Source organism: Chenopodium quinoa, unplaced genomic scaffold (genome assembly GCF_001683475.1).
Source record: "Chenopodium quinoa cultivar QQ74 unplaced genomic scaffold, ASM168347v1, whole genome shotgun sequence".
Lineage (NCBI taxonomy): Eukaryota > Viridiplantae > Streptophyta > Magnoliopsida > Caryophyllales > Amaranthaceae > Chenopodium > Chenopodium quinoa.
The window spans coordinates 2,323,448-2,338,186 of record NW_018742904.1 but is presented as its reverse complement, the minus strand read 5'-3'; the positions used below and the strand labels follow the sequence as shown (position 1 = coordinate 2,338,186).

The 14,739-nt window shown below is 33.7% G+C and overlaps 2 protein-coding genes across 3 annotated transcripts; one reads left to right on the top strand and one right to left on the bottom strand.

The window, feature by feature from the left end:
* Window positions 1-1,507: 1,507 nt before the first annotated feature.
* LOC110727369 (probable serine incorporator) lies at window positions 1,508-8,938 on the bottom strand. Of its 2 annotated transcripts, none has more exons than XM_021906933.1 (13): window positions 8,818-8,938; window positions 8,196-8,408; window positions 6,995-7,071; window positions 6,524-6,683; window positions 6,264-6,288; window positions 5,668-5,757; window positions 4,835-5,006; window positions 4,641-4,714; window positions 3,759-3,828; window positions 2,990-3,061; window positions 2,615-2,748; window positions 2,458-2,531; window positions 1,508-1,953 (listed from the first exon to the last, which is right to left on the bottom strand). In XM_021906933.1, exons 2-13 carry the CDS (start codon window positions 8,404-8,406, stop codon window positions 1,874-1,876), a joined length of 1,239 nt encoding a protein of 412 aa, XP_021762625.1. In that variant the 5' UTR covers window positions 8,407-8,408; window positions 8,818-8,938; the 3' UTR covers window positions 1,508-1,873. The 2 variants fall into 2 exon arrangements, with proteins under 2 accessions (XP_021762625.1, XP_021762626.1); XM_021906934.1 differs by lacking the exon at window positions 8,818-8,938 and adding an exon at window positions 8,575-8,777.
* A 1,581-nt stretch (window positions 8,939-10,519) lies between these two features.
* On the top strand, window positions 10,520-12,745 carry LOC110727414 (zinc finger MYM-type protein 1-like). The gene has a single exon (XM_021906976.1). The coding sequence runs from the start codon at window positions 10,520-10,522 to the stop codon at window positions 12,743-12,745; it is 2,226 nt and encodes a 741-aa protein (XP_021762668.1).
* The last annotated feature ends 1,994 nt before the right edge of the window (window positions 12,746-14,739 follow it).

Below are 14,739 nucleotides of genomic sequence, written 5' to 3'. Positions count from 1 at the left end.
GGTGAGTCCGTGTGTGCATATATTCAAAATGTAACTTTTTTTTTTTTTTTTTTGTTTTATTGAAATACAATTGAATTTAGTCAGTTTTTAACAATTTAGGTATGACCGTTACTTTAACTCACCTTGTGTCCAATAATTTAAATTGCTCTACATTATCTGCACATATAACTTCACTTAGAGGTGATCCTCTACATTATCTGCACATATAACTTCACTTAGAGGTGTCAAATCGAGTACCCAAATGGAGTTTGGGTTGATCCACAACGGGTCGGGGTGTTTGGTCGGGTAATGACGGGTCATTTTAACCTAACAGGCCAAATAGAATCGGGTTGAGTTTATTTCAATTTGGGTCAAAGTTGGGTCCAAGTATAGTTGGGTACAAATCGAATTTGGGTCAAGTCAAATTCGGGTCAAGTTATATCGAGTTTAGATGAACTCGGATCCGGATTTTATCGGATTTATTTAGGTCAAAACAGATTTATTAGAATTTGGATCAGGTCACTATGGATTCAATAAGATCTCGGTTCAAATCAATTCAATTTCAGTTCAAATCAATTATTTTAGTTTTGATTTTTGGGTCGTGTAAATTCGGATCAATCTCGGTTTGAGTCATTTTGGTTTCAATTATATTAACATATAGGTCATGTCATTTTTTTTATTGGAGATTTCAATTATGTTTACTATATATCATTTTTTTGGGTTTCATTTAAGTTTTGCGTTAGCTTACCAGAATTGGTATAAGATTGACAACTCAATTTATTAAAAAAAAATGATTACTTATCGCCTTATTGGGTATTTATCACATCATTGTAAAACGTCTTTTCTTTTATCATTTTGCATTTATCGTCTTTGCGATTATTTATTGTCATTGATTTATTAACAACTTGGTTATGGTCATGGAAAATATTGGCTTAACTTAATAATGGTTTGGGTTTAATGGGACTATGAGTAGTTTCGAGTCGAGTTTGATCGGTTTATGGGAAGTTTCAAGTTGGGTGAATAAAGATTGGGTTAATAAAGGTCGGGTAAAAAGAGATATTTTTGGGTCTAAATAGTTCGGGTAGTTTTCGTTTTGGGCCAAATCAATTTCCGATATTGGATTATTGGGTCTTATTGGTTTCGGATTAATTATGAGTCGATTCCAAGTTGGGTTTGGATCATACATTACCGAATGAAGTTGGTTTTGAGTTAACTTCGAGTTGACTCCAGATCGAATTCAGATAAAAAATTCTCGGGTCCAACCAGTTCGAAAACAGTTCGGCTTCAGGTAAACCTTTCGGGTCGGGTAAGTTTTTGACACCCCTACTTCACTTTGGTTTTCGTACCAAATCAATATGCTGATATTTTTATAACATTTATAGTAGAGATCAATAGAACAATGTATAGCAATCTGCTATTTTACATTTGAGTAATAAAAAGTGGTCAAAAACTCAAAACATAACTTATGAAAAATTGTTAAACGTTTATTTATTACAAGATTGAGATACAGAAGTACATATTATCTGCATTCATGAATGTTATGTTATGTATAAAAGATTTCTATGAAAGTTACCAGAAAATGCGGGCAAGTGGAAGTCGAATAGGCAAAATGCATAGCCTGATCTAGATTCTATTTCATTTGAGTAATTTGGCACCAATCAATAACAATGGCATGAAAAAAAAAATGATTTTTCTCTTAGCTGATGAATAACTAAGACAAAGAATGGATACATATCTACTGGCACTCGCGCTATGAATGTATATTGCTTCCTGCAACCCTTTACAGTGGTAATTCAGGTTCAAGCATTCACAACTCCGAAGCTATGGAGCTCAGATTCCTCCCAAATAACATTGTCTCTCCAAACTTACAAGAGTTTTATCTACGGTGAAGCTGTTAGCATCTCTGATTTGGTTGCATAGCTCCGTCATCCATGATCTTGGCATGTCTTACAACAGGTGATATCAACTTCCACACTGTATAGACAGATTTAAGAGGAAAAAAAATTTAAAAAAAAAATGGAGGCAAGAATGATTAGTTAAAGTTAGCTGCTTCAGTGAAGAAACCATTTAACTCTAGAGTTTGGAGTCTTTAGACTGTTTTATTAAATTCATCACTCTATTGACCTCAAATTTATAATACTACGAGGCAAGTTCACTAAAGATTACTAATACTTTCTTTGTTGTTTGAGAACTGTGTATGGCCTTACCGCCTTAGAACTCAGTTAATTGATATGTGGAAATTACAGTTTGAAATTTGGTCAAGTGGAAGATATTGTCTCATACTAAGTATTAAAAGTCAGTTAAAAAGAGTTGAGAGAATAACCGCAAATAATATTTCCTGCATGAACAAAGCTAGTATTGATTTTTAGCAAAGATTATCTAAGAGCCATTTTCTGGTGAAGTAGCTGAAATATCTTGGTGATAAGTTGACTGTAAATTAAAATGAAAAATCGCGTTCAAGAGTTTATGAGCACTCACTGTATATGGTGGCTGCAAACCACTCGTTGATGATTTTCACCCAAGTGCTTGCCCATCCAACGTCAATACTCCATCTGATCGTGACAAAAAAACTCATGCAGTCAGTAATAAGATAAGGCAGTTGGCCAACTTTAGGAACAAATATTATTGTCTTTACTTTTTAGTAGAGCTGTTGAGGTCCCAATTTATGAATAGCATTGCAAAATACATGGCTCCTAAGGAAAACACCAGATGGAAGAATCCATATTTATACGGAATATCATCCTCTTCTTGAACTTCAACTTTGCGAAACTGTAAAGAAAAAATGCAAGAGAATTTTTCCTGTCAGCTAATTGCACATAAGTATCACACAAGCTCAAAGACAAATTTTCAGAGCCTCCCTTGATTCAGCCAGTTCGTTCATAGAATTATAGGCATATTTTCAGTATAGCAGAAAGAAGTAGATACTTTCCTCAAAAAAAAAAAAAAAAAAAAAAAAGAAAGAAGTAGACACTCAACTTGGCTTGTCTGAAGAAAGGGAAGTATAATGTACCTGAAATGACTCGGAATCTATCCCTGTTGAGAAGGTTGCCATTACTATTGCACAAATTCCGATGAAGAAGCTCTGGAGAAGATAGAATGATTTCAGATACCAAGAGCCAAAACTAGAAATCATAATGGCATCCGGGAAACAAAACAAATAAGATATGGAAAAAGAAATAAGATTCTAAACGATGTTAGAGCTAATTGCAAGATAAGCAGATGCACTAAAAATACCAATTATCTACCTCAGGTTCAACAACTACTAAAACTTAGGAAATAATGTATATGTCAAAAAGATTACCAAACCATGTACTACCATCTCAATGTTCCTGCGACAGTGAATATCAAGATTAAAGTCTATCTTATCAAAATTCCAATATCAACCAGAGATACTTCAGACGAGAATCTTATTAGAGATTGGAGTGTTCTAACTTCTTTCATTAGCAGCCTTACGCTCAAAGAAACGTGTCACAATTTCTCTTATTAGCTAGTTGATTCATAATTAGCAGTCACAGAGAATTAAACAGCTCAAAGAGTCAAAGATCAAACTCATACACCATGGATTCCAGGTTTAAAAAACATGCATATAAAAAGAAGAAAGAGCAAATCCCAATCATGTTTAAAAGGTTAATGACTTTTCATCATTCCTAACTTAGCCAAAGAAAAAAGAAGAGTTAAAAGTAAAGTTAAAGCAGGGAAATTAAAATACAGAAAAACAGGACAGTTCTAATGCAAGTTCTATTTAACAACTTCAGATCAAGAAGCAGAAGAAGTCATACAAACACAGTCATCCAGTCGTGATGTCCATTTGCTTGCTTCTGTGGACTGCACTTGTCTCCAGCAGGCTCACTGCAAACAAATTTTCTCTCAATAATAAGACTAACATCAGATTCATAGAACTTTGCATTTGTAGACATTGTTAAATTGAAATCAACAGAAGGATAGCCGGATAGGCATATATCTTAGCTTGAGAATTTGGGTAGTATTTTGCCACACTACACCATCGAGACAATGCAGTGGGTTAAGGCCTAATTTTACTTGTGAACAAACATATTATGCACTTTTCTTGACAAGTTACTTATCTATGCCCTATGTTCCTTGGACTCATCATTTCACCCTAAGTATCCATGTCAACTGATCGATACTCCAACATTGCATGAATACTTGACATGTCATTTTGGACTAACATCATTGAAGTAATCAAATAGCTGAACGCAACACTTAAAATATAGCCCTTGTATAATCTTGGATTATGAGGAAATGACCTTTTTATATATAAACCAGATGACAAAGATCAGAAGATACAAAGAATAATACCATATGTAGATATAAGGGCAATTGTTGCCCCCCCCCCCCCCCCAAAAAAAAAAAAAAAAAGGGGGGGGGGGGGAATCTATAGAGGTCCAAGCAAGTCTATTTATGAGTACTATGAGTCCAAGTAACATAGTCTATATCCCGTGTATACTCTTCGATGGAGAGGATATGACCTTTTCATTTTTAGACCAGATAATAAAGGAATGAAGGATATAAAAAAAAGAGTAGAACTAATACTATAAGGGAATTCTAAGAAGTTCGTAGTCTAATTATTGTGAAGATGAATGGCACACTTCCATAGGTAGTTGGTTAATTATCCTCAATTGGAATCAGCATAAGTGTCTTACCTCCTAATAGCAGACCAACATAGAAAGACAACATACGCAGCCATGATTCCTGAAGATAAAAGACCTCTGTTGACCTAATCCAACAGTTGAAGCATATTATCAACAATAATACATTCCCAGTCAAAAGCATTGCAAACAATGCACCAATGCTAACAGGAAAAAAATATATTCAACTTGTAGTAATTGATCTGTACCTTCGAATGTAATGAGATAAGCATCATTACGATAAGCAAAACTGCCGTCCATGTAATAAAAAATATGTTGAGTGTGCAGGAAGGTCTTGGAACATACAAGATGTATAGGGAAACAACTCCACATATTGAAGCTACATAAAAAACTGTTGACATAAACAATCCAAGGGAGCAGCTAGCACAAAAAACAAATGCTTTATCAGCAAGAAAACAGACTAAGAATAGGCGCCATACATTTACCCACAAAAAAAAAAAAAAAAAAAAAAAAAAGGTACAATATATGATGCATATGATTGACATGCAAATATCAAAAGGAACATCTTTGTTTGAATACTTGAAGTTGTAATGAAAGTTGAATAATGATATCATGAAATATTTTGCTATATACTATCTTTTGAGGCACTGTTTTAATATTTTGTCTGCCTGTCCTACTTCATCTTTTACATATTCTATCAAACTATCAACAGTTATTTTCTCACATACTGATTACAAATGGGGGCATCATGTGAAATACACTGATGATCAACTACTACTTAGCAAGTAAGACAGTTTTTTGGATATCCCATAATGCTATATTTTTTTGGACATCCCATGAATCTGTACTACACTTTTTCGACAAAGGGAGCATAAATCTCAGAACTAATGTTTTGTTTCTTCATTCGCAAAAGTTAATGACAGCAGAGCATAGACAAGTTTTTTACAATAACATAGATATGTTTTTGAAGAGAATGATGTTTGTTTTCTGAAGCTAGAATTCTGGATTAAATGATTTCTGAGCCTAATTTTTTTACTCAACCAATATTATTTGACCAACTTTAAGAAACTTTAAGTCACACCTTTGCTTCAATTTCACATCAGGCATCCAGTAGTTATTCCACCATGCTATAAATTGAATCACACTAATGAGTTGGAGAGCAAGAAATATCCTACAAAAAAAATTCTCAAGAAAGAAATTGGTGCAAGTCAGAAAATGTTCTCTAAACATAAATACCAAGAAAAATAAAAGATTTATCATGTAACTGTTGAAACTTGAGGATTGTATCTGTTTTGGTGCAAACACCATTGTAGACTAAAGGCACTAATGGTTGTTCGCTTATTCAGGAAAAAGAGCTATGCTAATTTGCTAATCAATAATGAAACCAAATTGCATAAAGCCTTGTCAGACCTTCCTCTAAGAATGCAACAATTTTTTTTTGTTTTTCTACTTATTGATTAAAATAAACTTAGTTAAACAACAAAATCTCGCAACATTGCTAGTAAAAGAAAAAAAAACATGATCTACAAGAAAGAAAACTTTCTAGGTGAAATTTTTTTGATTGTGCATGATATGTCTACTAAATCAATATTAGAGAAATATATTGTAGATTTTTATGTTGTGAAATAGACTCTAGCATGTCACATAAAAAAGAGTAGGGTAAAGTAAGAAGAATACCCTGCACCAATACGGGCAAACTCGCCTGCAAAAAAAAAAAAAAAAAAAAAAAAAAACAAACAAAGGCTTTGATTAATTTTTCTATCATAGATGAAGGCGTGTAGCAGTTAAAGGGATGAACTTCATATTTTTGTTAACATAATACAGTTCCAGCTCTCAGAAGGAAGAGATGAGCTCTAAATTCTACATTTCTACTCGAATCCTGAGTTTTCTGACAACCTGAACAAAGGCTGGAATAAACTTTCCTGATTAATACTTACCATAGAAGTGAATGAATTCTGAAGGTAGGAAGAAAGGAGACATCATTGATATAACCAACAAAACACATTTTGCTGGCCACCAACCAGAATGCCAAGCATTACGAACTTCTTGTAGCTTGCTTGTTCTTACTGTTGTGAGAAACATCAGAGCAAAAAATATCTGATTAAAGGTTAAGGGTTCTAGTAAAGAACTTTAACCTCTAGAAATTCAATTTACTATAAACTCTTTTATTGGATCAGTCATAACATATAATGTCACACATAAATAAGACAGGTGACAGCCTGACAGATAAATTCATTGTAGTTGCAGGTCTTTTCATTTTTATGTGACTTATGATAGCATCCTTGAGTCATTAATTTGACAATTGCACTGATTATTACTTCACTATATTACTACCAGCAAAAGTCTGATGTTATAATTGACAAGTTGAAAATATTGCAGAAATCAATTCGTTAATATTGAATGGATACGAAGCATCCAAAGCTGATCCGAAGGACTCCAATTGTTTGAATGCAGTCATGACCTCCAATTCCACAAGTTCTAAGAACTGCATGAGAACAAAAAACTCATCAGCAAATAAATCCATTGAATTAATCTAGATAAGATAGATTCCTTAAACATTGAATTAATCTCTTCTAAATGTTATTGAAATCAATACTAATAGTCTTAACAGTCTAATAAAACCAGAGCTAGCAGTTCAAATACATTTGAAGATCGGTCTCAAAAGTGACCTGTATGGTGGATTCAGCAATATTCTATAATTTTATGTAATCAATTAGACAATCTGATACCTCACAAATCAATGCTTAAACTTGACAGTTTAATAATGACCCTTGCATATTCGAAATGTATTTAGAAAATGAATACCATATCATAAACAAAAAGACTGGGTTGCAAACCATGCACAACAAACCTGCAGTATAGAAACTGCACAAAGAAATTCTCAAACTAAAAGAATAAATCAGAGAACTAAGAAGTGAAGTCAAAAACATACATATTGTATCTTCATCTGAACATAATTTATAATTCTAGTCTCATACTCTTGTTATGTCTCAAATATAGAAATGACCCTTATATGTTTCAAAAAAACGAAATGACCCTTATATGTTTCATAAAAACGAAATGACCCTTATAAAATAAGTTAATAAATATAAAAAAAAAATTACAAACAATTAGCAATTTAACAGAGGTAAACCGCCAATTGAATTAGCAGTTTCTAGGTAAATGAAGAATTAGCTATTTCGATTTAAATTAAGTATTTAAATGAACCCCGAATTCAATTATTTGTTTAATAAAAACAAAAAGACCCAATTCCAATTGATAAAAACCGTCAATTGACTCAGTGATTTGGTCCTAGGTAAAATCGCTATTTTTAACTGTGGAACAAGTAAAAAAATTCAAAAAATGGTTCTTTTGAACTGCTGACGTGGACAATATATCAGAAATTTTGTTAAAGAATTGGTGTAGTTAAATTTGACATCTTCTAGCATTGTCTATGAAAATCTTTCCAAATATAATTTGGTAGAAACAAAAGAAATAAAATGACACTTACTGACATTGCCTTCTCCTACAAATTCATGTTCATAACTAACTATAGCACAATTATTAAATATTAAAAAAAAAAATACATAATGCAAATATTTGAAAACAAAAATAGAAATGAAAGCTTACAATGATCTTCTGGGATAACCCTTTGAATATAATCACGAATAATCCACGCAACGAAATTCATGATCAAGAAGATAACTCCATAGTAATACCGAACTCTTAATGACTTAATCCTCTCTACAGAAATATCAATCGTTTTCTTATGCTGATTTCTAGACAATTCTTGCAAGTAAACTGCTTCAGACACCCTTATACCTGTATTTTCCCCTGTCATTCCTGTAATATTGACCCATTACCAAAGTTTTAGCCAAATTCAACCACAATCATATAAACCCATTCTAAGTTTGTTGAAATTGTTAGTTACATTTATTGTTCAATTTACATTCCAACGGTAATTTATCACAATTTTGAAAATTGAATGAGCTGACATATTACAACTTACAACTGTATATGAAGCAAAACTGAGAAAATATTTACTGATATACTACTTCCTTCCGTCCGGGTTTAGTTGTTAGTCGTTTCAGTTAATAAGAACTGATTCAGGACTATTAACGTGAGAACTAATTCCGAACAGAAGCAGCATTATATATATATGTAAAACATTGTGATGATGACAACCAGACGCTGCATCAAATCAGAGTAAGAATATGAAAATGGGAAAGTGGGAAACATCAAACATACATACCTTTGGATGGTTCTTCCTCTGTCTTTGTGTCGGGTCTTTGTAGTTAGTACTAGTTTGAAAGAGTAAAAGACTACCAATTACAATTACCAAACCGTTCACATTTCACATGGCGCTTTCTCTCTCTTTTAATAAATGAATTGTTTGGTTACTCGTATTCTGTATGTTTTGTAGTCCCCACAAAATGGTTTAAATATATACGGAGTAGAATATAAAATTAATCTTGGAGGGTAAGAGGGCGTAATGTGGAAATATAATATGATATAAGATAACTTAGGGACCTTTAACTGTACATAAGATTTTTTAAATTTGTGTAAATTTACTCCATTAAAATTATGTAATAATACCTTTTTTATGAGCAACACCTTTTATATACACTCGGATGTACATAGAGGTATGTGCACAGTGGCGGACCCACGTGTAGTCATAGTGGGTCCGCGGACAACCTATTATTTTCTATATAAAAAAAAAAAACTAAGTATCAAGAGTTTTAGCTTGTAGTCTGGTGGTTTGTTCCCCATCCTACCACATATGAGATACGGGTTCGACTCCCATTACTCTCAAACTTTTTTTTTTTTGGCTTTACAACCTCATTTTCACAATTTCACGATTTTAGAAAAGTCAGAAGGCAGAAATATCCCCAAATCCCCAATTCCCCCAAATTGAAACCCTAAGTCTCAAAGTCACCCAATTACCCAAGCCCCATCGTCGTTCACCGTATCGCCGCCTCACCGGCAGCCCGGCAGCCTTTTCGTGCTTCTCCGTCAGGTTTGAGTGAGGCGTCCGTCAAATCGTCTGTGAGTTTGTTAGCGTCGTGCTCGTGCAGTGGCTCCCCAAATTCGATTTTTTTGAGGTTAGTTTTAAACTTTTAATTAATATAATTACATTGCAATAAGATTATAGAGATTAGATTCTATATTTCTATATGAAATCATCAATTTAAATGTTTAAATCAAAATTATCAGTATGTTTAATATCACTATATCAGTGTATGAGTTTTTTTTTTTTTTTTGGTGAAATTTCTTAATTTGATTAGTGCTTGATTATTTGTATGACTTTATTAAAGCTTGAATGTTATGACTTGATTATCGTCACTTGATTAGAGCTTGAATGTTGTGAATTTGTGATTTGTGAATGTGAGTTATGGCCGGATATTTGACCATTTGAGCCCTATTATAGACTTATAGAATTATTTCTGTTTAATTGATAAATGATAATAGTTGTCAAACTAGCTTATTAGCTATTGAAAATGGTGATTGCTAATTTGGAGATTTGGGGTTGAAGGGTGGACTGAAATTGAGGTTAATGGGCGTTTTTTTTATGATATTATTAGTTTTAATAACCTTGAGAGAACCCTACTTGTATGATTTATCTAATTCAACCTAACTTCAATTTCAGAATGAAAAGAAAAATAACTCAAGATATTTCAAGTTTTTTTACTAAAAAAGTGCCTACTCTAAATCCTCTTCCTCCACAAAATGATCCTCCTCCACAAAATGATTTACCCTCTCAAGAAAGTGAACCAAGTACTCCTTTACATCATGCTAGTGAACAACATTCTTCCCCATCTCACAATTTCCCTCAATATGAAGATGGGAAATCTTTTCCCCAAGGTGGTTCGGATCCTAGTGCTCAAATTGGTGAAGGAAGATTAAGTGCACTTAATATTATTAATCTTCCACAAGACCCCGGAAAAAGAAGAAGGATGTGTGATTTTCATCCCGATGATAGGGATTTAGTGCGGAGAACATACATTCAAAGAAAGCCATGTCAACCTAAAGATCATGTGTTTCCTCAAACACTTTTTGGGCCGAATAAAAAACGCCGATTTTGTGTTAAATGGTTTGATACTTGGCCAACATGGCTTGAGTATAGTGTTGAGAAAGATGCTGCCTTTTGTTTCATTTGCTATCTGTTTAAGGATGGTAACACAGCGGGAGTGGATGCTTTTGTTAATGGAGGTTTCAGATCTTGGAATAGAAGAGACACAATTGTAAAGCATGTTGGTGGACACAAGAGTGCTCACAATAATGCCGTGATTGCTATGAACTTTTTCATGAATCAAATGAGTAGCATTGCCACCGCTTTATCAAAACAAACAGCGGAAACCATGAGTGCCTATCGTAAGAGATTGGAAGCTTCAATCGAAACCATTAGATGGCTATTGTTCCAAGGGTTGCCTTTTCGTGGTCATGATGAAAAGGAAAGTTCATTATCTAAAGGTAACTTTCTTTCGTTATTAACTCTTCTTTCAAACCATGATCCTGAGTATTCCAAAGTTGTTTTTAAAATGGCCCCTGGTAATTGTCAACTTACTTCTCCAAGTGTCCAAAAAGATATAATCAATGCTTGTGCTAAAGAAACAACTAAAGCAATATTAGAAGAACTTGATGGTGGATTTTTTGCTATTCTTGCTGATGAATCTGCCGATGTTTCCGATAAGGAACAAATGGCACTTTGTTTGAGATTTGTTAATAAAAAGGGGGAAGTGTGTGAGCGTTTTCTTGGTATTGTGCATGTTTCTGATACTAGTTCTTTGACTCTCAAAGTTGCTATTGAGTCATTACTCATGGAACACTCTTTAACTTTCTCTCAAGTTCGAGGTCAAGGTTATGATGGGGCAAGTAATATGCAAGGTTCAATCAATGGCCTTAAAACTCTAATATTGAATGAATGTTCTCAAGCATACTTTGTTCATTGCTTTGCTCATCAACTTCAATTGACACAAGTTGCACTTGCTAAGAAAAACTCAGATTGTGGTTGGCTTTTTGTTGACGTACTTGCACCTCTCTTGAACTTTGTGGGAGGTTCACCTAAGAGGAAAGAATTTCTTCGAGAAAAACAACGTCAAGGGGTTGTAGAAGCATTATCTTTGGGTGAAATTGAATCGGGAACTGGTTTAAATCAAGAACGTGGCTTATGTAGACCTTGTGATACTCGTTGGGGATCTCACTTTAAAACCATTTTGAATGTGCTTGATTTATATCCTTCAATACTTTTGTCACTTGATTCCATTGCAGAAGTATCTGATACACTTGATTCGAATAAAGCACAATCTATTACACACTTGTTGATGTCATTTGATTTTGTGTTTGTGGCACACTTGATGGTTGATATATTTGGCATTACAAATGCGTTGAATGTGGCATTGCAAAAACATGATCAAGATATTGTAAATGCAATGGTCATGGTTGATGTAACCAAGACTAGTTTGCAAAAGTTGAGAGATGAAGGATGGGATTCACATATGGAAAAAGTCACTTCTTTTATGGCTAAATATGACATTGAGGTTCCAAACATGGAGGGGCGATATGTGGTTCCTGGGAGAAGAATGTATAGAGGTAAAGGTCCACATGTGACTAATCTTCATCATTTTAGAGTTGAAGTTTTTCTAAGTGTCATTGATCTTCAATTACAAGAACTTGAAAATCGATTTCCCGAGGTAAGTAAGGAATTACTTGTGTGTATGTCTTGCTTTAATCCTGCAAATCGGTTTCATTCTTTTGACAAAAGAAAGTTAGTTCAACTTGCTAAATTTTATCCCGATGAATTTTCAAGCTCTGAGTTATTATTTTTTGAACATTCACTTGAAAATTTCATTGTTGATGTTCGAAATGATGAGAGATTTTGGAATTTGAAAAGTCTAAGTGAACTTTCTACGAAACTTGTTGAGACGGGAAAGTTTGAAACTCATGACCGAGTCTACTTACTTTTGAAGTTAGTGTTGATTCTTCCCGTTGCAACGACAAGTGTAGAAAGAGTATTTTCTGGAATGACGCAAGTTAAAGATAAATTGCGTAATAGCATGGGAGATCAAATGTTGAATGATTGTTTGATTACTTATCTAGAAAGAGATTTGTTTTACAATGTTAGCATGGATGATATTATACATCGTTGTCAAAATATGAAAATTCGTCGAGAGCAATTGTAATAAAATTAGTACTTTTTTAGTTGTAATATAAATTTGAATTACTTTATGAAATGAACTTTTTATGTATTTTTTTTTTGTCCATCATTCAAGCTTTGACTATTTTTTGATATTTTATGCGGTCGGTGGACGATGATGGGATGAGACAACCTATTATTTAAATCCTGGATCCGCCACTGTATGTGCATGTAAGGGTAATTTTTTTTTTTCATTTTCAGATTTTAAAATGAGCAAAAAAATATTAAATGAGCAGAAAATACCCCTACATACACATTACACTCGTATGTATTTATTTATTTTTTTTGTCTCAGGAGTAGAAATAGAATCGATGGCAAACATTTATCATATCGCAAACTAGAGTGTAAATGTGGATTCGTGCTAATGTATCAAATATATCTTTAGTTAAGTTGATGAAGATGGACTAAAAGAAAACCTGAAGTTAATTTATTTTTTTTTTTTTTTTTTTTTTGAAAACAACCTAGTATCACTAGTTCACTTAATTAACCTCTAATTTCTTCTAATAATTCTCTAACTCTAACTTAATTAAATAATTAAATCAGTATAAAAATTAAATAAAATAAAAAATAAAAAAAACCACCAGCTAGCCACCCCCCTCCATTTCCCCATCCACTGGCAACAGCCCCCTCCCCCGACTGAGCCGCCGCCTTGAACCCTCCACCCCCGGCGGCTCCAAATCCCGGCAAAAAGCACCAATCGGTGACCTAACTTGTGAAATTTCCGGCGAGAAAACGTTAATTGGCAATGATATTCCGCCAATCTGCAGTGAAAAAGCTGGAATTTCTTCAAACTTCGGCGAATACGCTGGAGTTCCTTCAACCTGCGGTGAGAAAGAGCCGATTGACGCCGATATACCGTTAAATTCCGGTGAAAATGACGAGAATGCATGATTTGGCGCCGGAACTTGCTCAATCTCAGGTGAAAATGCTAAAAAACCAGCGATCTGCGATGAGAAAGTGTCAGTTGTAGGAACAGAGACTGATTTGGCACCACTGTTTCCAGTAATTGGACTATTGGAGCAAGAGTAGGAGAGAAAATCAGCGGCGGAGTAATGACGGAAGAATTCCTTCGAGGCCATGACCGGCGATGTTGCCCCAGTAGTCGGCTGGCTGGTGGTGGTGGGTCACCGGTGTAGGGGTTAAAGGCGGCGGCTTAGTTGGGGGAGGGGGCGGCTGCCAAGGGAGCTGGCTAGTGGTGGGGGTGGTGATTTTTTTATTCTTTTATTTTTTAATTTATAAATTAATTTAATTATTAAATAATTAAGTGAGAGTTAGAGGATAATTAGTAGTACTAGGTTGTTTTCAACAAAATTTTATTAACTTTGGGATTTCTTTTATAATAAAAATTTTAAAAAGGTTTTTTTTTTCACAAAATAGTGCATTTACAAGATTCTTTTTAACAAATTTTCCTTATTTTTAAGATAAAGTGGGTAGTATTTGAGCATCGAAAACCATTAATTGATGGTGACTCGCTGCTTTGAGAGCTACCATACTCAACACTTCTTCTATTCTTTTTAGAGATGGCAATGGACCGGATGTGGACTGGATCCTATTGGATCCAAATTCGTTTTAAGGACATGGATTCGGATCCGCGGATCCAAAATTTCAGAATCCAGATCCGATTCCTTTTGATCCAATGGATCCCCGGATCCGAAACCGCGGACCCAAAACTTCAAAATCCAAATCCGGACCCACATGTATTTTTTTTTTGTTTTAAAAATTTATTACTTTTAAAACTTTTGTTTGTAAAAAAGGAGCCAAATATATATATATATATATATATATATATATATATATATATATATATAGGTTTAATTAATATATATATCTACATGATTAAACCATTATTTTTCCAAAACAATAAATAAATAATTAAATTTAGTTCCCAAAAAAATAACAAACAAAGTATGTAATGCTAAAGAAACTTATAGGTATATATATATCTATATAAGACTAGTCAAATTAATTAATATATAAATC